Source organism: Balaenoptera borealis (genome assembly GCF_965194805.1).
Source record: "Balaenoptera borealis genome assembly, chromosome: 1".
NCBI lineage: Eukaryota > Metazoa > Chordata > Mammalia > Artiodactyla > Balaenopteridae > Balaenoptera > Balaenoptera borealis.
In genome coordinates this window covers 165,438,959-165,460,650 of record NC_138860.1, presented here as the reverse complement: position 1 = coordinate 165,460,650, position 21,692 = coordinate 165,438,959, and the positions used below count along the sequence as shown (strand labels likewise).

Below are 21,692 nucleotides of genomic sequence, written 5' to 3'. Positions count from 1 at the left end.
CAGGACTGAAACTCAGGCAGTTTGGTTCCAGAGCCTTAGCCACTATGATTTATTTCTTCATAAATCGTTTGATAAATTCAAAGAAACCAGCTTTGGGGATGAACAATTTTAGAATATATCTTTCTAAATAAGTCTTCTAAACTTATTAAAAGGAATGATCACTCACCTTCTAACTTTTCTCTCTTGCCATGGAAAAGAAACACACTCTGCTTTTCTCCACTTCTTAATCCCTTTCCTTCATTTCTTCTGCCTCTGCCTCTTTAAAGGGCATCAAGTACTTTAGAGAGGTATAGATGCCATAGGACTGTGAAGTAAATTGGAGAAGAAAAAGCCCTGAACTGGAGTTAGGAGACCTAGTCTAGTCATACGTCCTTAGGCAAGTCATTTGATCCAAATTTCTGTTTGCAAATTTCTGTCATAGGGCTTCCCTGGTGGCGCAGTGGTTGAGAATCTGCCTGCTAATGCAGGGGATGCGGGTTCGAGCCCTGGTCTGGGAAGATCCCACATGCCGCGGAGCAGCTAGGCCCGTGAGCCACAACTACGGAGCCTGCGCGTCTGGAGCCTGTGCTCCGCAACAAGAGAGGCCATGATGGTGAGGGGCCTGCGCATCGCGATGAAGAGTGGCCCCCGCTTGCCGCAACTACAGAAAGCCCTAGCACAGAAAACGAAGACCCAACAGAGCAATCAATAAATAAATCTTTAAAAATAATAATAATAATAATATTTAAAAAAAAAATTTCTGTCATAAAGCTGGATTTGCGATACAAAGATTGCTTAAGCATATCTTGGAATATGCAGGGCTGACTTTTCTATATGATTTAATTGGGTTAATTCAGTATACCTGTCTACCTCTGATATTATTTATTATCTACTTCTTATCTTGTTTATAAATGCCGTATCACACCAAGAGTAGATCCCCTTGTTCACCAGAAGTGGGACTCAACTCCAAGTAATAATATTTTTAGTATAAAATAAGTGCTTTTTTGTTTTAATGAAAAGATAATCGTCAATTCTTTTGTTTTAGAAATGACTAGGTTTCTGTTTAGTTTCTACCTGGATCTGCTACAGGGATTATTGGTACTGTTCAGTTCAACATTTATTGAAGAACTACAATGTGCTCGTCATTGAATTAGGTATTGAGATAACAACGAACTGGAAGTCCATTTCTTCTAAGAGTTTGCAGTCTAGTGAAGGAGACAGTAATTTAACAAGTTGTTTCTAGGTACTTGTCCTAAGTGCTCCCTTATACAGAAAGTCTTGGGAACACAGAAGATGCATCCTCCAGCCTGGGAGATTCTGGAAAGGCTTTCCAAGGAGGTTGCACTCAACCTGAGTTTTGAAGGATGAGTATAATTTAGGGGAAGAAGGAACAGTGAATTTAATACGTGAAAAGATTTTCAGTACTTTAAGAATTAGTATGTGGTGATCTGTCAACACAAATTTCATTAAAGTGTTTGCTTTGATTTTCCTAAGTGATGTTGGACAGAACAGCTTCTTGCTTCAAAGTTTTCTCTCCTTAGTGAATTGTCTTTGTTCTTGGTGAAATACCATTGCAACAAGAAAACCTGTTGTAACTTTCCTTTGTAAACACAGCTCACTTTACTCAACACCTATTCATAGCAGAAAAGATGTTTATTTTTTAGGCCAGTGTCCATTTGACATTATAATCAAAAAGGAGTAAGATTTTCTGTAGACAGATATTTCCCAGACTGTGTTTCCCTAAATCCTTATCTACTGAGTATTGATCGATGTTTGATTTTAAAAACAGAGAGAGGGACTTTCCTGATGGTCCAGTGGTTAAGACTTCGCATTCCAGTGCAGGGGGTGCAGGTTGGATCCCTGGATGGGAGCTAGGATCCCACATGCCTAGCGGACAAAAAACCAAAACATAAAACAGAAGCAGTATTGTAACAAATTCAATAAAGACTTAAAAAATGACCCACATCAGGGGCTTCCCTGGTGGCGCAGTGGTTAAGAATCCACCTGCCAATGCAGGGGACACGGGTTCGAACACTGGTCGAGGAAGATCCCACATGCAGCGGAGCAACTAAGCCCCACAACTACTGAGCCTGCGCTCTAGAGCTCGCGAGCCACAACTACTGAAGCCCGCGCACCTAGAGCCCGTGCTCCGCAACAAGAGAAGCTGCCGCAATGAGAAGCCTGTGCACCGCAACGAAGAGTAGCCCCCGCTTGCTGCAACTAGAGAAGGCCTGCGCACAGCAATGAAGACCCAAAGCAGCCACAAATAAATAAAATAAAATAAATAAATTTATATTAAGAAAATGGCCCACATCAAAAAAAAAAATCTAAAAAAATAAATAAAAACAGAGAGAGAGTGTGTGTGTGTGTGTGTGTGTGTTCTAGGGAAAAACAAGTTAGGTAAATGATGAGTTAAAGTTTAACAGGTTTATTACGTGACTTATTAGAGAATTTAACATGATAATATACATTGGAATTTTAAGCAGGGGAGGGATTTTGCAGTTTCTTTAACTTATGGAATCCTTTCTTTTTATGGACTATCTTGTGAACCGTCAATGGAATAATTTGGAATGACTGCCATATCTAGACCAGGGTTTCTCAGCCTCAGTACTGTTGTTTTTTTTTTTTAATTTTATTTTTTTTTAATTTATTTATTTTCGGCTGCGTTGGGTCTTCATTGCTGCGCACGGGCTTTCTCTAGTTGTGGCGAGCAGGGGCTACTCTTCGTTGCGGTGCGTGTGCTGCTTATTGCGGTGGCTTCTCTTGTGGCAGAACATGGGTTCTAGGCGCACAGGCTTCAGTAGTTGTGGCACGCGGGCTCAGTAGTTGTGGCACATGGGCTTAGTTGCTCTGAGGCATGTGGGATCTTCCCGGACCAGGGATCAAACCCATGTCCCAGGCATTGGCAGGCGGATTCTTAACCGCTGCGCTACCAGGGAAGTCCCAGCCTCAGTACTGTTTGAAACTTTGGACTGAATACTTCTTTGTTTTGGGGGGCTGACCTGTGCATTATAGGATGTTTAGCTGTATCCCTGGCCCCTACTCACTACATGTCAGTATCACTCCCCAATTTGTGACAACCAAAAACATCTCCAGACATTTGCCAAATGTTTACTGGGGAACAAAAGCTACCCCAGGTTGAGAACCACTTGTCTAGACTGTAAGTTCCTTGAAGGCAGAGGCTCTGTCTTTTTCCTGAGTCCACAGTACATGTTAGACATATAATAAATGAATAAATGTTTGTTGAAGAAATGAACTAGATCTTGATCAGGAAACATCAGACTGTCCAGATTTTTAAAATATCACGTTATAAGCAAGAAAGTCTAGCATTATTGGTGTTGTTTCACTATGTAAGTTAGCAATTAAATTGATAAATATAGCTGCTGTTTAATCTCCCACAGTCTGTACAAACTATAATAATGCAGGCTAATTTATGGAGGATTAATGGATCATCTTCAGCCTGAACTGGTGATGGCCCCCAGAGTTTAGAGATGGTTTGATTTGTTTATTTATTTAATAAATTTATTTATTTATTTTTGGCTGCATTGGGTCTTCGTTGCTGCGCAGGGGCTTTCTCTAGTTGCGGCGAGCAGGGGCTACTGTTCATTGCAGTGCACAGGCTTCTTATTGTGGTGGCTTCTCTTGTTGCAGAGCACAGGCTCTAGGCACGCGGGCTTCAGTAGTTGTGGCACGTGGGCTTCAGTAGTTGTGACACGTGGGCTCTAGAGTGCAGGCTCAGTTGTGGTGCACGGGCTTAGCTGCTCCACTGCATGTGGGATCTTCCTGGACCAGGGCTCCAACCCGTGTCCCCTGCATTGGCAAGCAGATTCTTAATCACCACGCCACCAGGGAAGTCCGAGATGGTTTTATTTTTAAATGCATATAATTTTGTAAGCCTAGCTGTAGATCTACTGATGCTGTTAAAAGGTTTTAGACAGTAGATTGCCTCTGAGGGTTCATCATACTGTGCCTAATGTTGACATCCCCCATATTCAGAATAATAGCAACATGGCAAAATATTTAGAAATCTAGAGAATCTTAGGTCAAAAAACTTTTGACCTTTGTATATCAGAGTATGTTCAGTGAATAATAAGATCTCAATAATTGTAGCTATTTTTGTTTTGTTTTGGTCGTGCTGCGTGGCTTGTGGGAAGTTAGTTCCTGGACCAGGGATTGAACCCCGGTCCTTGGCAGTGAGAGTGCAGAGTCCTAACCACTGGACCACCAGGGAATTTCCAACTATAGCTATTATCATCATCATCATGATCATGAGGGGAATATTATCCTTCACAAACAAGTAACACATCAAATATCTTTCATTCTCTTCAGGACCTCCAACCAGCCTGTTTCAGCCACCTCGTCGTCCTGGCCTTGGAACTGTTGGAAAACCAATTCGACTGTTAGCCAATCATTTTCAGGTTCAGATTCCTAAAATAGATGTGTATCACTATGACGTGGATATTAAACCAGAAAAACGGCCTCGTAGAGTCAACAGGTAAGGATTAGAAAGAGTAGGCTTCTTATACATTTAAATACATGTAATTTGTTTATTATGAATCGTATTGTTCTCTAAACTCTTTTAACATGTAGGCTTTTTTTTTTTCTCTAAGATGTTAAGTTTCTTGATAGCAGGTTTGCTGTCTCATACTTGGTTATCCTTCACAGATTCTAGCAGAATGCACGATACATCATTGTTCAGTCAGTAAATACTTAATGAATGAAGAAGAAAGGTCACTCTTTAACTGTCCAAAGGTAGCAGAAATTTATAAAAATAGGTGAAGCTACTGGTGTCTATAGAAAATAGAACTATCTGGAAATTCAAATTTTATTATCATGTGTTGGTATTGGACATGAGAAAAATATAAGTGTAAAGACAGAAGAATCATCTTGGGGTATTGAAGAATGTAAACTCAGAAGCTCTGTTTAATTCTAGCATTATCCAAGAGGGGTCTAGATAAGATGATTTAAGCATTGTGGTCTGTATGACAGGAATTTACCAATAGTGAATATAGCCCTGTAGCAGATATTCTTACAGTGTGCTGAGATCACCCACTTTCCCTTTCTCTGTTTTCATGCTGTGATATTCAGGCAGTCCTTAATATTATAGTTCTTGCCTTTCCAAGGATGCTCTTGCTGTCAAGTGAAGTATTTCTTTGTGGCTTGTTTTTTTTTTCTCATTATAGATCAATTAGTTGGCTTTCTGGTATAGTTCAATCTCATGCAAGCCCTTAATTGTTTGGCTGTTGTATAACTGAAATCAATAATAACAGAAGCAGTGGCAATGGCTAATATTGATCCATTTGACATATATTCTGTTGGGTGCTCATTGTGTATCAGGTATTTTTCTATGTTCTGGGAATACAACATGAACAAACAGGCAAAAGTTCCTACCCTTGAGGAACTTATATTCTAATGGGGGAAAAGTCCAATAATAAATGAATAAGCAAACAAAACATATTATTTGTTAGTTGATGATAACTGCTGTGAAGAAAAATAAAACAGGGATGGAAGATAGGGATGGAGGATGGGCCACTGATTTTACACACACACACATATATATATATATATATACACACACGTACATATAGTATATATACTATTTATGTATATTGTAAATACGTATATATTTTGTATATATGTTACGTATATATTATGTAAGATGTTTGTGTGAACGCATGTGTGTGTATATATATGGGTACACGCACACACATATATATGTAATATTTTAATAGTATAGTTAGGGAAGAGCTCACTGAAAAGTGACATTTGAGGAGAAACCTAGAGGAGGTGAGGGATATCTACATGACAAGAGTCCCAGGCAGAGGCAGCAGCTTGCATGGTATATTCAAGGAATAGCAGATAAAGCCTGTATTGCTGGAGTGAGTGAGGGGGAGGGTGATAGAGAAACTCCAAAGGGCCCTATCATGCAGAGTCTTGTAGGCGGTCATAGAACTTTAGTGTTTACTCTGATTAGATGGGTTTTGAGTAGACATTTGATATGACTAACTTAGATTTTTAATGGATCATTTTGGCTGCTGTGTTGAAAATGAACCCTAGCAGGTAAGGGTGAAAAGCAGGGAAATCAATTAGGAGGCATGTGTAATGATTCAGGTGAAAAATGATGGTGGCTTGAACTTGGGTAGTAAAAGTGATAGTGATAAAAACTGGTCAGAGACTACAAATATTTTAAAGGTAGTGTCAGCAAGATTTGTTGATGGATTGAACAGGAGGTATGAAAGAAATGAATCATCATTGATTCCAGGGTTTTTGTCCTGAGCAGATGGAAAGATGGAGTTTCCATTTATCAGGACGGGGAAAACTATGGCAGAGGCCAACAGGGTTGACAGATCAGGAGATCTGTTTTTTGGCCATGTTAGGATTGAGATGTCTATTGGACATCCCAGTGAAGATGTTGAGCAGGAAGTTGAATACATGAGGTTGGACTCAGCAGAAAGGTCCAGGCTGGAGACAAACATTTGAAAGTCATCAGCATATTGGTGGTAGAGCCATGAGACTGGGTGAGATCATGTAGGAAGTGAGTGTGGTTAAAGAAAATAAGATTTCAAGACTGAGTCCTGAGGTACCTCAATACTTACAAATGGGGAGATGAGGAAGAATCAGCAAGGAGACTGGCATGGAGAGGCCACTGGGATGAGAGATAACCAGGGCAGAGTGATGAGGCAAGGGAAGAAGACGTTTTAAGCTGAAAGAATTGATCGTCTAATGTTCGAGGAGCATAGAATTTCGCAATGTGGAGCTCACTGGGGACCTTGATAAGAGTAGCTTTGGTAGAGGAAAAGCCTCACTAGAGAAGATTGAAGAGAGAAAGGAGAAGAGCAATTAGAGACAGCTCTGTCAAGGGATTTTGATGCAATGGGGAGCAGAGAAATGGAATGTTCAGACGAGGAGGAAGTGGGATCAGGAAATTTCAATTTTTTTTTAAGATGAAGAAATTATAGAATATTTATATGCTGAAGGCAGTAATTCAGTAGAGTGGAAACATTTGATGATTCAGGAGAGAGGAAGATTCCTGGAGTGTTATCCTTGAGCATACCAGAGTAAGTAGGCTGGTTAGCAGCCATTTAGTCTTGTCCAAAACATCCATAAGACATTTGGTCTACGTCAAAAGGTCCCTGAAATTTGGTCCTATTCAAAATGTCCATGAGCGTATTTGGCCCATGCCAAATTTTTGTTTTGGACAGAAGTGAATATCAAGGACCTTTTGGTGTGGACCAAATGTCTCCATGGACATTTTGGACAGGACCAAATATGACCAAATATCAAGGACCTTTTAGGATGGACCAAATGTCTTATGAATGTTTTGGACAGGACCAAATGTCCTGCAAGCAATAGGCTTATTGCATGACAAGCACTGTTCTAAATATTCTATGTCTATTTATTCACTTAATACGACAACTTTTGTGGTGGGTGTTATGATTACCATAATTTTACAAATGAAGAAACAGATGTGAGAGATTAAGTAACTTGTCCAACGTCATACAGCTCTGCCACTTAATCATTGTGTGACCAGGGGCAGTTTACTTGCGCATTCTGAATTTTTATTTTTTCTCTTTAATATGAGGACAATAATTATTGCCCTGCTTGTCTCACAAGGTTGTTGTGAAGGTTAAATGAGAATAGAGGTGAAAATATGTTTTTTACTGTAAAACTTTATGGTTACATTTTAAGAAAGTAAGATAAGAAATTACCTTTCCAGTCTGAAAATATACTGTTCTTTTTTTTTTTTTTTTTATAAATAAGCTCAAGCCTCTTGTCAGTTAACAACAGCCTGTAATTATTTATTTATTTTTTATTTTTATTTATTTATTTATTATTTTTGGCTGTGTTGGGTCTTCGTTTCTGTGCGAGGGCTTTCTCTAGTTGCGGTGAGTGGGGGCCACTCTTAATCGCGGTGCGCGGACCTCTCACTGTCGTGGCCTCTCTTGTTGCGGAGCACAGGCTCCAGATGCGCAGGCTCAGTAGTTGTGGCTCACAGGTCCAGTTGCTCCGCGGCATGTGGGATCTTCCCAGACCAGGGCTCGAACCCGTGTCCGCTGCATTGGCAGGCAGATTCTCAACCACTGCGCCACCAGGGAAGCCCCAAATATACTGTTCTTAAGTCAGCTTTTTAAAATTGGGAATGTATGAGACTATATTTCTCCATCAGTTTTTTTCAGTTGCGTAATTTGGTTTGAAAACATATGACTTTCCCATAGATTTCCTTTGTAGTAATATTAATGCCTTAGCTAGTTGTGATGTGTTTTAAGGTACACTTCCCCTACATGGGGCTCACTAATGTTGGTAAGACATAGCACCTGACTTTTCATTGACGCTAGCATTCCAAAATCGCACAGACCCAGATCTGTCCATCTTAAACTGTAGCCTCTGGTTCCCCCACAGCTGCATTTGTTTCAGAGCCTGCATACAGTGTGATCCGGCATATATGCAGAAACATTTAAATAAAGCTATTCATGCTCGATTGAGAGAAAGGCTTTCTTTCTAAACAGAAAGAAACTACATTGGTAATCTTTACAGAATGAGGATATTTTACGACATTCCCTTTTCTATACTACTTGGAAGCAGTTTAGAATATAACAAGACAGTATGAAGAATAATAAATCTCTAGCATTATCAAAGGGGTTGACTTAGTCCTTTGATTCTGATGCATCTTAGATTTATTGATCCCCAGATTTCTGAATTCTGCTCACTCTCTTTTCCAAAACCAGTATACTTGAATAAGGATGCTTATTTGATAACACACTTATCATTGTTCAGTTATGAACATGCCAAGCTTAGATACCTAAGACAGGTTATTCTTATAAGGCTCTATTTATCATAGGAGAGGATTTTGAAAAGCAAGAATTTGAGAGGATGCTATAAAGTTTATTCTCTTTTTCCTTTTATTCCCTCCTTTTTGTTGTCATCTCATGATTGCTTTTGTTCACTTGCCTACCTTTCTTTAGTTAACTATTTTTCTAATTACTTGAGTCAGTTGTAACTTTAACTCTTACTTTTTCCAAGGAGTTTTGAACTGAATTTAGATGATTAAGGTATGGTGATAGTTTCCTTACTGTTCACCACCGCTTCTCAGAGCTAACCTACACTATCTCCATTACTGTTAAGGGACGTAGTAGATACAATGGTGCGACACTTCAAGATGCAGGTATTTGGTGATCGGCAGCCTGGCTATGATGGCAAAAGAAACATGTACACAGCACATCCACTGCCAATTGGACGGGAGAGGGTAAGTGTTAACAGCAAGAAATATTGATTAGACTTATGTCATTTAGTAGTAATTACATAGGACAACAGTGTTTCCCTTTCTAATAACAATTCAACGCTTAAAGTTGTTTCTCATGCTGATGATAGATTTGTTATTCTGTCCATATTCTCTTGTCCCTTAGTTAACCAATAATTGAGCATTAGAATTTAGGTTGATTATGTCATCTTTACATATATTCCAGATTTCTCACAGTGTTAAAGTGCCACCTGAATCTGAAGAGTGGAATTTTTATAACTTGTAGAATATTATATAACACCCACTTATGAAAATATTTTTAATACCACAATAACTTAAGACATTTGTTTTAAAAATTTAAAAGCAATACATAAATATATACTCATTATAACCTTATTCAGACAATCTAGAAATGCTATGGTTTCCTGCCTCCCAACCTGCCTGTACCCTCAATCCCATTTTCACTTTCAGAGGAAACTACTATAATAGTTCAGTATATATCCTTTCATATATATTTTTGTGCCTTAGCTATTTATGCATATTTATTCTTTTTCTTTTAAAATAAATTTATTTATTTATTTATATTTTTGGCTGCGCGCGGGCTTTCTCTAGTTGCAGTGAGCGGGGGCTACTCTTCGTTTCGGTGCGCGGGCTTCTCATTGTGGTGGCTTCTCTTGTTGCGGAGCTTGGGCTCTAGGCACGTGGGCTTCAGTAGTTGTGGCACGTGGGCTCAGTAGTTGTGGCTCACGGGCTCTAGAGCACAGGCTCAGTAGTTGTGGCGCACAGGCTTAGTTGCTTCACGGCATGTGGGATCTTCCCAGACCAGGGCTCGAACCCATGTCCCCTGCATTGGCAGGCGGATTCTTAACCACTGCACCACCAGGGAAGTCCCTATATATATATTCTTATTTGTTTGATATTGTTCTATGATTTATTTTTTCATTTAACAATATGCCTGGGAGATCTTTGCATTTCTGTACATTTAAATCTACCTTATTTTTTTAATTCAATTTTTTTATTGTGGTAAAATATATACAACATAAAATTTACTATTTTAACGTTTTTAAGTGTACAATTCAGTGGCATTAAATATATTCACATTGTTATGCAACTGTGACCACTAGCCATCTCTAGAACTATTCATCATCCCAAACTCAAACTCTGTGCCCATTAAACAATAACTCCCCATTTTCTCCTCCCCTATCCCTGGTAACCACTATTCTACTTTCTGTATTTATGAATTTAACTATTCTAGGTACCTCATATAAGTGGAATCATATAGTATTTGTCATTTTATGTCTGGCTATTTATTTCACTTAGCATAATGTTTTCAAGGTTCATCCATGTTGTGGCATCTACCTTATTTTTAACTTTACATAATATTCAATATTAAATTATTCCCCTACTGATGGAACGTAGGTTGTTTCCAGTGTTTTGCAATTATAGAAAGTGTTAAACATCCTTATGCATATACTATATGAATATTCCTGGGATGTCTCAGCCTTTGTAAATATGTATGTGTATGTATTTTATGTATTTTTCCTTAGGTTGATATGGAAGTGACCCTTCCAGGTGAGGGTAAAGACCAGACCTTTAAAGTGTCTGTTCAGTGGGTATCAGTTGTGAGCCTTCAGTTGCTTTTAGAAGCTTTGGCCGGGCACTTGAATGAAGTCCCAGATGACTCAGTTCAAGCACTTGATGTTATCACAAGACACCTTCCCTCCATGAGGTTAGTTTGAATTCTTTGCCACAAATGTCAGACTTTTTTTGCTAGGTTGCATTGGAGACATTGAAAGGTTTCTGCATAAGTCATAGTTCAAACTTGGTTTCAGTTTACAAAATTGAGAGTGAAATGAAAGACTCTTTCAAGTTTTTATTGTGAAACATGCAAACTCTTGTTTCTTCAGGTACACTCCAGTGGGTCGCTCCTTTTTCTCACCTCCTGAAGGTTACTACCACCCTCTGGGAGGGGGCAGGGAGGTTTGGTTTGGCTTTCATCAGTCTGTGAGACCTGCCATGTGGAATATGATGCTGAATATTGATGGTAGGATGGAACTCTCTTTACCCTTTAACTCTTTTGGCTGGTTTTTTGGTCTTTTCCCTTTCCCTGAAGCTAAGTATCCTTCTCTGTTTGTTAGTATCTGCAACTGCTTTCTACCGGGCTCAGCCTATCATTGAGTTCATGTGTGAGGTTTTAGACATTCAGAACATCAATGAACAGACCAAACCTCTAACAGACTCCCAGCGTGTCAAGTTTACCAAAGAAATCAGAGGTAGGTATTTGCATTACTGTGGTCTTGGAGAGGCAGCTCAGCATGGTGCAAGGAGCATGGTCTTGCAGTCAGACACACCTGGGCTTCTATCCCATTCCTGCCAGTTCTATCATTGGGACTTTGGGCAAGTTATTTAACCACTGTGAGCCTTAGTTTATTCATCTCTAAGATAAAGATAATGTGTATCTTGTAAGATTGTTGTGAGAATTAAATGCAACTAAGTGTATAAAGCTTCTTTATACAGTAGCACAGTACCTGGCACATGTCGGGAACTTAGTAACTGTTACTTTTACTTACTTGAAAACTTCCATTTTAATAAAATAACACAAGTTCATTTATTCTCAGAGTTTCTTTGCTTCTTTACCTGTTAGCTGTCTTCTCTCATTATACCATAAGCTTCATTAGGGCTGTCTCCAGACCCAAGAACAAGCACCAAAACATAGTTGATGCTTGATAGATACTTATTGAATGAAGTAATACATCAAAGTAGGTTGCAAGTCTTAAGTCATCTGGGTTCTAATTTTTTAGAACTGAGGCTTTTTTGCCTATGCATGATGAAATTGTTCCCATATCCTTGCAACTTTTGTCCTGTACAGTGCTATGCCTTTCTGAAGACAACCTTCGAGTATTTTCTTGTCACTGTGATTTTAATTAATACTGCTCTTTTGACTCTTTTGACTTCAGGTCTTAAAGTTGAGGTGACCCACTGTGGACAGATGAAACGAAAATATCGAGTGTGTAATGTGACTAGACGGCCAGCCAGTCATCAGACGTATGTTAACCACATCTAAAATTGTACCATTATATTTTTTGTAACAAAGGAAGCTACTATAATAATTTGAGAAATTGGTATCCCATATTGTAATTTAAAAAATCACCTAGATCTTCACTTTAAAGCACCGAAGCTTTAAAAATGTTTTAAGGGACTTCCCTGGTGGTCCATTGGTTAAGACTCCACGCTTCCACTGCAGGGAGCTCAGGTTTGATCTCTGGTCAAGGAACTAAGATCCTGCATGCCACATGCCGCACACAGCGCGGTCAAAAAAATAAAAACTAAAAATAAATAAAATAGAAAATGTTTTAAATACTTTTGATAGAAATATTTATAAAACATATTTCATGCCTTTAATTCATTTCACCTCTTTTTTTTTTTCTGTAAGTGTAATTATGATCCAGCCAGTTTTTCTTTCTCTTTTTTTAAAAATATTTATTTCTCTATTTGGTTGCACTGGGTCTTAGTTGCAGCTCGCCGACTTCTTTAGTTGCGGCACACGGGCTCCTTAGTTGTGGCCTGTGAACTCTTAGTTGTGGCATGCATGTGGGATCTAGTTCCCTAACCAAGGATCGAACCCAGGCCCCCTGCATTGGGAGCACAGAGTCTTATCCACTGCGCCACCAGGGAAGTCATTTCACCTCTTAAACAGAGTATGCTAAACATAGATCAACTTTTTTATAATGATGCAGAGTCATCATTATGAACATCATTTATTCTAGTGTTGTAATTCTCAATGCATGGCCTGAAGGATCTATTAAGGCCTGTAAGTCATAAAAGCTGTCATGGGAAGATATATATTGCTTTGTGCTTTATGTGGATTTTTCTCCCCCCTTTTGTAGCTAGCTGTCACTTTTTCCAGCTGTCAGTGTGTATGGTATGCCTCCAGCAGCACATTCATTTGTGCTTAAGCAATCTCAGTTTTCTAATCACCCAACTTCTAGTCCACTGTGAGCTATACCTAATGAGAAAATATATATTAAAGTGCTTTTTAAATTACCATATATGTTTTATTCTTGTAATCAAGATCATTAAACTCATGTCTGACATAAATATGAATATTGGCTTTTCTAAGTAAAGAGCATAAAGTTAACTATATTAACTTTACATTATTTTCCTCACTCAGAAGACTTTTTCAAACAAGTGTACATCAAAATCACCTGGAGGGCTTTGTTCTAGATAACTGAAATTTTGGGGTGGCCTCTGGATAAATGTAGTATATAAATTCAGTCTGATTTGAATAAATTCTTCAGTATGAACTTATGTACACATCACATGAATTTCTTGAGTTGTAAAGTGATGTTCCATATATTCTTCATGTTATACCATTGACTTCATTCTCTAAGGAAAAAAAATGAAGTCACTATTGAGAATTATAGCATTTGTTTCAAAAAGAACTATCTTTCTCATTATTTAATTACTTCACAGTACCCTGTAAGAATAGCTATACTTATAGAACTATATCATCTTTGCATGAAAATTAAAAGCACATAGATTTAAATATCACATAGGTGATCCTCACTGCATTATTACTTTGTGGGCCATTAACAGCTAAGAAAGCAAGATTAAAGTAATTATTGTGCCAAGTGTTTGAGATAATTTGTCCACTGGAAGAGCGAAATCAGGAGAGTCTCTTAAATCCTGCTCCCCAGTTTATACCAAATATCTTGACACAGTCTCAAGTTCATGTATCTGGTCTTGTGGCCTCCAAATCCACATATGTTTGTCCTGGTTTGGGGATCTGAAGATGTGGCCCCAGTAACTGTGCTACATTCATTTTATCAAAAGTTATCTTAAGTTATCATCTGTGGATGACCCAGGACCTTATTTGAATTTACTCATCTCTAAGAAGCCAGCAAGAGATTGTATTTGTATCTGTAGGTGTTAACTGACCTCTCTAGTAAGTCTGTGTATTTTCTGGTTCTGCGGCTTCTTCTTGATTTAAATTCTTTTTCCATTTTAATTAAAAATTTTCTCATCTTAGCTTCAACAAACAAACATGGAAAATTCCAACAAAATCGCTATCCTGATTAAACCCTAAAATGGCTTAAGTGAAAATGGGCAAATAAAGATTGACCTTTTTTTTTAAGTCAAGGTAGAAAATGTTAGTAGGCTTTTGTTTGTTTGCTTAATTGAAAAAAAAAAGAACTTGAAGAAATTTCTAAAAAGACATTCTCTTTTATAGTTTTCCCTTACAGCTAGAAAATGGGCAAGCAATGGAATGTACAGTAGCTCAATATTTTAAGCAAAAGTATAGTCTGCAACTGAAATACCCACATCTTCCCTGTCTCCAGGTGGGACAAGAACAAAAGCATACATACTTGCCACTTGAGGTAAGCTAAACTAAATTTTCTTTTGCCAATCTGCCAATCTCTTGAATGTGTTTTTTAAAAAAGAAATGTTCTAAACTAGTGATAGAATTTAATAGTAATCTCTAAAATACTTTGGACAGATAAGTTCACCATATAACAGAATTTTCATTTTTTTGGAAATGGAAGATGTAAGGTACAGTTCAGCAAAGGCTTAAGATATAGAAGCCCATTACACAAACTAATTCCTCTTTGCCTCTTGGTAGGTTTGTAATATAGTGGCAGGACAACGATGTATAAAGAAGCTCACGGACAATCAGACTTCCACGATGATCAAAGCCACAGCAAGATCTGCTCCTGACAGACAGGAAGAAATCAGTAGACTGGTCAGTAAGGCATGGTCTTTAAGATAAGCTAGCTTTCAGATGGGAAAAAAACAAAAAACAAAAAAAAAAAACAATAGAAAATGCCTGATGGGACACAGTTACTCTTTGGTTTTTATATATGCAGGCTTTCCTGTTCTTTAGGTGAAGAGTAACAGCATGGTGGGCGGACCTGATCCATACCTTAAAGAATTTGGTATTGTTGTCCACAATGAAATGACTGAGCTCACAGGCAGGGTACTTCCAGCACCAATGCTGCAATACGGAGGCCGGGTAAGCTTTTTATTTTATTCAGCAAGCTTCTTCCAACAACCAATCAAAAAGGGATGAATCCAGGGTTTTTCCACTACACCACACTGAATTTACTCATAGCTTTGCTCATTATTGCTTTTTGTCTTTTGGCTAATATCAAATAGAGTTTTGTTTATCCCCTCATCAACTTTAAAATGGCCTTAGATTGTAATGTCTTTTCTCTTTTCTTTTGTTTCTTTTTTTGTGTTTTTTTTTTTTAAAGAATAAAACGGTAGCCACACCCAACCAGGGTGTCTGGGACATGCGAGGAAAGCAGTTTTATGCTGGCATTGAAATTAAAGTTTGGGCAGTTGCTTGTTTTGCGCCTCAGAAACAATGTAGGGAAGATTTACTAAAGTGAGTATCTTCATATTTTCAGCTTAGTAATATCCCTTCCAGATATGAAAATATCATCTTTATGTGAATGTGCTGTGTACACTGGCACTGAATCCCAGACTCCTATAGTGACACCATCTGGCTATAGGAAAAAGACCTTGTTCTTATAGTAAATCGCAGACTTGGGAATTACATTAAGAATCTGACTCAGCTTCCTACATTTAGAGCAGAAATTTGTGACTAACAAGGCTGAAGCAGTGCCGATTGGCAAATTCTTGAGTTCTTAGAGAAGCTTCCTTTGGGGTAATTGTATCTTTTCAGCTAAGATAAAAACTAGTTCATTTTTAATCATTACAGTGTACTAGAGAGCTTGTTTTACTGCAGGGTCACTGACTAAGATCATTGGTTCACATCTTACAGCTGCAGTTATCTATATACAGGAAGTTAGTGAAAAGGGTGGAAAAATCATGACGGGAAAAGGGAACTGGAGTGAAAGAAAGGAATCCTACAAAACATTGGCAAATGCAGAAAACAAATCATTCTGAAAGCTTTCTACAAATCCAAAATTTAAAACTTGACCATGAGTTTTGCTTTTTCTTAAAGTGATGATTTCTTTTGACATTGTTATTGAATCAAATCTATTACAAGTTTGAATGTCATCCTAAATATGGTGACTTTGTGACAGTGTGTTTCTGTGTTCTCAGTTGAATACAAGCTTACCCAACTATTCTTGTACCTGGCTTACCAAAATACACGTTACCTGAAATTTTGACCTTACTTTTTTCTTCAGTCCGGAATTACTGACTTGAATGTTTAAAAAAATCTTTGAACAGGAATGCTATTCTAGGCCCTGAGACCCAGCTGAGGCACAATTATTTAAAAATTCAAAATGACAATCTGATAGTTTAATAATACAGAGTCTTCTGCATTATAATTAGTGATACAACTTCCAGGCTATTTTTGGCAACCAGTTAAAGATAGGGGTTTTTTGTTTGTTTGTTTATTTGTTTCTAAATTTGGCTAAGAATTTACAGAACTGAAAGAAATATCTTAGAGGGAAATAAATGCTAAGAATGTGCCCTGAAATGAAAGCACTGTGCCACCGGTTCTATTTTAACAGGAGTTTCACTGACCAGCTCCGTAAAATCTCTAAGGATGCAGGAATGCCCATCCAGGGTCAGCCATGTTTTTGCAAGTATGCACAAGGTGCAGACAGCGTGGAGCCCATGTTTAAACACCTGAAAATGACATATGTGGGCCTACAGCTAATAGTGGTTATCTTGCCTGGGAAGACACCAGTATATGGTATGGACCCCTTTAATGTTGAATGAGGGATGATTTCAAGTAGTAGTTGTAGCAGTCAGGATAAACTAGGTTATGCTGCAGTCACAAACAATCCAGAACTCTCAGTGGCTCAAAGCAACAAAGTTTTATTTTTTGCTTTTGCTGTGTGTCCATTGAGGGTAGACTGCAGCCTCTACGCCATGTCATCGTATCATTTTCACTCTGGAACCCAGTCACTATTTGGAATGTTGCTGGCCCCATGGCAGAGAGAAAAGAGAGCCTGGAGGGTTCTTAACTTCTGCAATTTCTTGGTCACAACCAGCTATATGGCCCACCCAACCTACGTGGGGGAAGTGGGATGGTGGGCAGGAAATGCAGTGGTAATGAGGGTAGTGCCATTTTACCATAGTCCCCACAGCAGGGAGAACTGGAATGTCTGGTGAAAAGCATTTAGGAATATCAGAGTGGGGGAGCCTACCACTTCCAGAATAGGAGCTGCTTAGTTTGTATCTCTTATAAGAAGAATGATACAAAGTTCTTTTGGCTATCATCTAAGTAAAGGATTTGGAACCTACCTAGACCAACCATTTGAACTTTATAAAATGCCTTCAACCCTCTCTATATTTGTTTCTTTTGTTAACTTCTTTTATCTGTAGTGTTTGGGGGAGGAGGGAAAGGAAGGGAAAAAAATCCCTTAGAATCCAAAGGGCTGGTGTGTGTACTGAGAGGGAGGAGCTGGGGAGATTGATTTCTTTGCCAGACCAGTCCTGTGGGAAAAGGAAACTCAAGGGACTTGAGTGAGTGGTGAGTGGTGGCAGGCTGCGGTAGAATAAAGGAAGTGGACTAGCTTCAAAGCCTGCAGGAGGGAAGAAAAGGGTAGGGAGAGAGCCTTCCAAACTCAGAAAAATTGCCCTTGGGGTTTCGCAGATGAAAGGACCACACATGAAAAGCATCTAGCACAACGTACAGTGTATAGTAGGCACTCTGTAAATGTTAATGTGTGTGGGGGGGTGTTTCCCTCTACTTTTAGTAATCAGGAGAATATATCAACATTTTTTAATTAATTAATAAACTTATTTTTGTAGCGGAGGTGAAACGTGTTGGAGATACCCTCCTGGGTATGGCTACACAGTGTGTCCAGGTAAAAAACGTAGTGAAGACCTCACCTCAAACCCTTTCCAACCTTTGCCTGAAGATAAATGCAAAGCTCGGAGGAATTAACAACGTGCTTGTACCTCATCAAAGGTGAGATCCTGAACTCTGTGTTTTCCATTTGTTTCTTAAGCTCTAACTTACATAATTTACAATAAAGCACACAAATCTCAAATATACATCTTGGTTACTTTTTCTTATATATGTATGCACTCATGTAACCACCACCCAGGTTAAATATAGAACACATCCAGCACCTCATCAGGCTTCCTCGTGGCCCTTCCCAATAGATAACCCCCAAAGGTTCTGACTGTTCTGACTTCCAGCACCATAGATTAGTTTTGCCTGTTTTTTTTCTGGCCACACCCCGCGGCTTGTGGGATCTTAGTTCCCCTGACCAGGGATTGAACCTGCGCCCTTGGCAGTGAAAGCTCAGAGTCCTAACCACTGGCCCGCCAGGGAATTCCCTAGTTTTGCCTGTTTTTGAACTTCTTATAAATGGAACCATACAGTATATACTATTTTGTGTCTGTCTTCTTTTGCTGAATATCATGTCTCTGAGATTCATTCATGTTGCTATTTTAAGTAGAAGTTTATTCTTTTTTGTTGTGTATTATTTCATTTTATGAATATACTACAAAATTTTAGATATTCTTATACATTTATTATACAAGTCTTCTACATTTTTGGTGGAATTAAGTACTCTTTCTCTTGCAAGAGTGGAATTGCTGACTTATAGAAAATATATGTATTTAGCATTGATAGATACTATCAAATGCAGTAGTCCCCCCTTATCTGCAGTTTCACTTTCCCTGGTTTCAGTTACCCGCAGTCAACCTCTGTCCGAAAATATTAAGTGGAAAAGTTCCATAAATAAACAATTCTTCAGTTTTATTTAATTTATTTATTTATTTATTTATTTATTTATGGCTGCATTGGGTCTTCATTGCTGCGCGCGGGCTGTCTCTAGTTGCGGCGAGCGGGGGCTACTCTTCATTGTGGTGCGTGGGCTTCTCATTGTGGTGGCTTCTCTTGTTGTGGAACACGAGGTCTAGGCGCGCGGGCTTCAGTAGTTGTGGCACGCGGGCTTCAGTAGTTGTGGCACGCGGGCTCAGTAGTTGTGGCATGTGGGCTCTGTAGTTATGGCTCATGGGCTCTAGAGCGCAGGCTCACTAGTTGTGGCACATGGGCTTGGTTGCTCCATGGCATGTGAGATCTTCCCAGACCAGGGTTCAAACCCGTGTCCCCTGCATTGGCAGGTGGATTCTTAACCACTGCACCACCAGGGAAGTCCCAATTCTTAAGTTTTAAATTGCGTACCATTCTGCGTAGCCCGATGAAATCTCGAACTCTCCCTCTCCATCCAGCCCTGGACATGAATTATCCCTTTGTCCAGTGTATTTAGGCTGTTTATGCTACCCATCCATTAGTATAGGAAAGAAAACTAGTAGATATAGGATTTGGTACATCCACTGGGCATCTTGGAACATATCCTCTGCAGATAAGGGGGGACTACTGTAGTTTTCCAAAGTGGTTGTACCAATTTATATTTCCACTGAGAGTTCTAGTTGCTCATATTCTTGCCAACACTTGGTGGTATCAGTCCTTTTAATTTTAGCCATTTTGGTTGAGGGTAATAGTATCTCATGATGGTTTTAATTTGCAATCCTCTGATGACTAATCATGTTGAGCACATTTTCATATGCTTATTGGCTAAGTGGACATCCTCTTTTGTGATGGGCCTGTTCAGTCCTTTGCCCATTTCTTAGATTGGGCGGCTCCTTGTTAATTTGTAGTTTCCTTGTCTGTTGAGATAATATCTGACTTGTCTACTCTACAGTGTTTTTATGTGAAATCCTGTATGTGGAAGTGATTTGGGAAGTTAAATTTTGTCTGTGATATTAGTCATTTTCATACTTGAGAAGAAGGTGAATTTGAGTGCCTTACTCTTATACAGTTGTATCACAGTTCTCATTTTTGTCCTTGAATGAAACGTCTAGGTAAATAAATCCTTCCTGCAACATTGGTAGATGAGGTATATAGACCATAGGGGAAGTTAACCTAAAGCATGATTTAATTTTACCCCAAACAATGTAGCATAGTGGCATAGAGTACAGACCTTTTTGTCAGGCTTCCTGGGTTTGGATTCCAGCTTTATCACTTCCTAACTGTGTAATCTTGAGCAAGTTCCTTATCCTCTTATATCTCATTTTTTAAACCTGGAAATCTGAGATAATAATTGTACTACCCTCATAGAATTGTTGTGAGGACTAAATGAATTCATACGTGTGAAGTACTTAGCACAGTGGTTGGTACATAATATATGTAAGCTGTTATTATGTTCTGTGTATGTATCTTATGTATATACATTTGCTCTTATACCCTACTATGCCAAACCCATGTTGTATGATGATATATAGAGGGAAATACAACCCAGTCTCTGCCCTCATGAAACCTCATCTTTAGTACCTATTACATGAGATTGTCAGATTTGGGATGCCTCCTAGATATACTTTAAACATCAATATTCACAGTCCCAAATTCTACCTTTAAGAATTTACCAGAGAAGTAATACATGCATGATATTTTTCTCCTGAATTCCATAGATAAATTAGTGCCAAATAAATGAATTCATTCTTTTAGCAAATATTAGTTGAGTGCCAACTGTGAGCAAGTCAGTGTTTTAGGCACTAGGGATACAGCAGTGAACAAGACAAAGCAAAACAAAATTCCTGCCTTCATGGAGCTTACATTCGTGTGTGTGTGTGTGTGTGTGTATACAATAAATAAAATAAGTAAAATATGTGGTAAAAGTGATAAATACATGGAGAAAATAAAATAGGGAAGGAGATAGACTTTATTCTCTTCCCTAAGTCTCATATATTGGGGGTTTTGTGCCAGTTCCATGTACATTGTGCAATTCAGTATCCATTGTAGAAATCCTAGGATCCCAGGAAAGCCTGTTCTGGGAAAGTTTTCCCTTTACACATAGAGATTTTGTTAAATTTGGGTCGGGTCCTCTTCCTGACTCTACCCTTCCTACTATTGCAGAAGAACCATGTTGGCTTCTTCAGTCAATTCAGATTCATTGTACTGGGTGGCACAGATACTCAGTGGGCCTTAGAGTTCTCTCCCAATGGACACGTCTTTATTCTCATAAGATTATGCCTGTGATTATGTCTGGTGATCTTGCTAAACAAAAACATTTTCATCCATATGTCTGAGTGGCAATGTCTCCTTAAATCTGAGCAGGCCCTCGGTGTTCCAGCAGCCTGTCATCTTCCTGGGAGCAGATGTCACGCACCCCCCAGCAGGGGATGGGAAGAAGCCTTCCATTGCTGCTGTCGTTGGCAGTATGGACGGCCACCCCAGCCGGTACTGTGCCACCGTTCGGGTGCAGACGTCCCGCCAGGAGATCTCCCAGGAGCTCCTCTATAGTCAGGAGGTAATCCAGGACCTTACTAACATGGTTCGAGAGCTGCTGATCCAGTTCTACAAATCCACACGCTTCAAACCCACTCGGATCATCTATTACCGTGGAGGGGTATCCGAGGGACAGATGAAACAGGTACTCTCTTAATCCCATAGTTGCCTTCTGGGGCTTCTAGGTATCTGATGGAGTTTCCTCCCATCTGCCACTCCGAGTAAATCAGATCTGAGAGATGCCTGAGAGAT

At 39.0% G+C, this 21,692-nt stretch overlaps 1 protein-coding gene across 5 annotated transcripts in view; it reads left to right on the top strand.

The window, feature by feature from the left end:
* The window catches only part of LOC309614512 (protein argonaute-4), a 38,934-nt gene that overhangs the window by 3,891 nt on the left and 13,351 nt on the right, over positions 1 to 21,692 (top strand). For 4 of the 5 annotated variants that reach the window (XR_014236209.1, XM_082362987.1, XM_082362985.1 and 1 more), the window contains exons 2-14: positions 4,309 to 4,474; positions 9,103 to 9,223; positions 10,765 to 10,946; positions 11,125 to 11,261; positions 11,356 to 11,490; positions 12,175 to 12,262; positions 14,448 to 14,595; positions 14,838 to 14,957; positions 15,099 to 15,227; positions 15,469 to 15,602; positions 16,702 to 16,886; positions 17,951 to 18,110; positions 21,270 to 21,585. Coding sequence is in view for 4 of the 5 variants with exons in the window: in XM_082362987.1 (XP_082219113.1) it covers positions 4,309 to 4,474; positions 9,103 to 9,223; positions 10,765 to 10,946; positions 11,125 to 11,261; positions 11,356 to 11,490; positions 12,175 to 12,262; positions 14,448 to 14,595; positions 14,838 to 14,957; positions 15,099 to 15,227; positions 15,469 to 15,602; positions 16,702 to 16,886; positions 17,951 to 18,110; positions 21,270 to 21,585 (2,021 nt within the window). In the remaining variant the exon portion in view is untranslated. Of the gene's footprint in view, positions 1 to 4,308; positions 4,475 to 9,102; positions 9,224 to 10,764; positions 10,947 to 11,124; positions 11,262 to 11,355; positions 11,491 to 12,174; positions 12,263 to 14,447; positions 14,596 to 14,837; positions 14,958 to 15,098; positions 15,228 to 15,468; positions 15,603 to 16,701; positions 16,887 to 17,950; positions 18,111 to 21,269; positions 21,586 to 21,692 lie in introns of those variants that run through there. The other variant, XM_082362986.1, reaches the window with a different exon arrangement.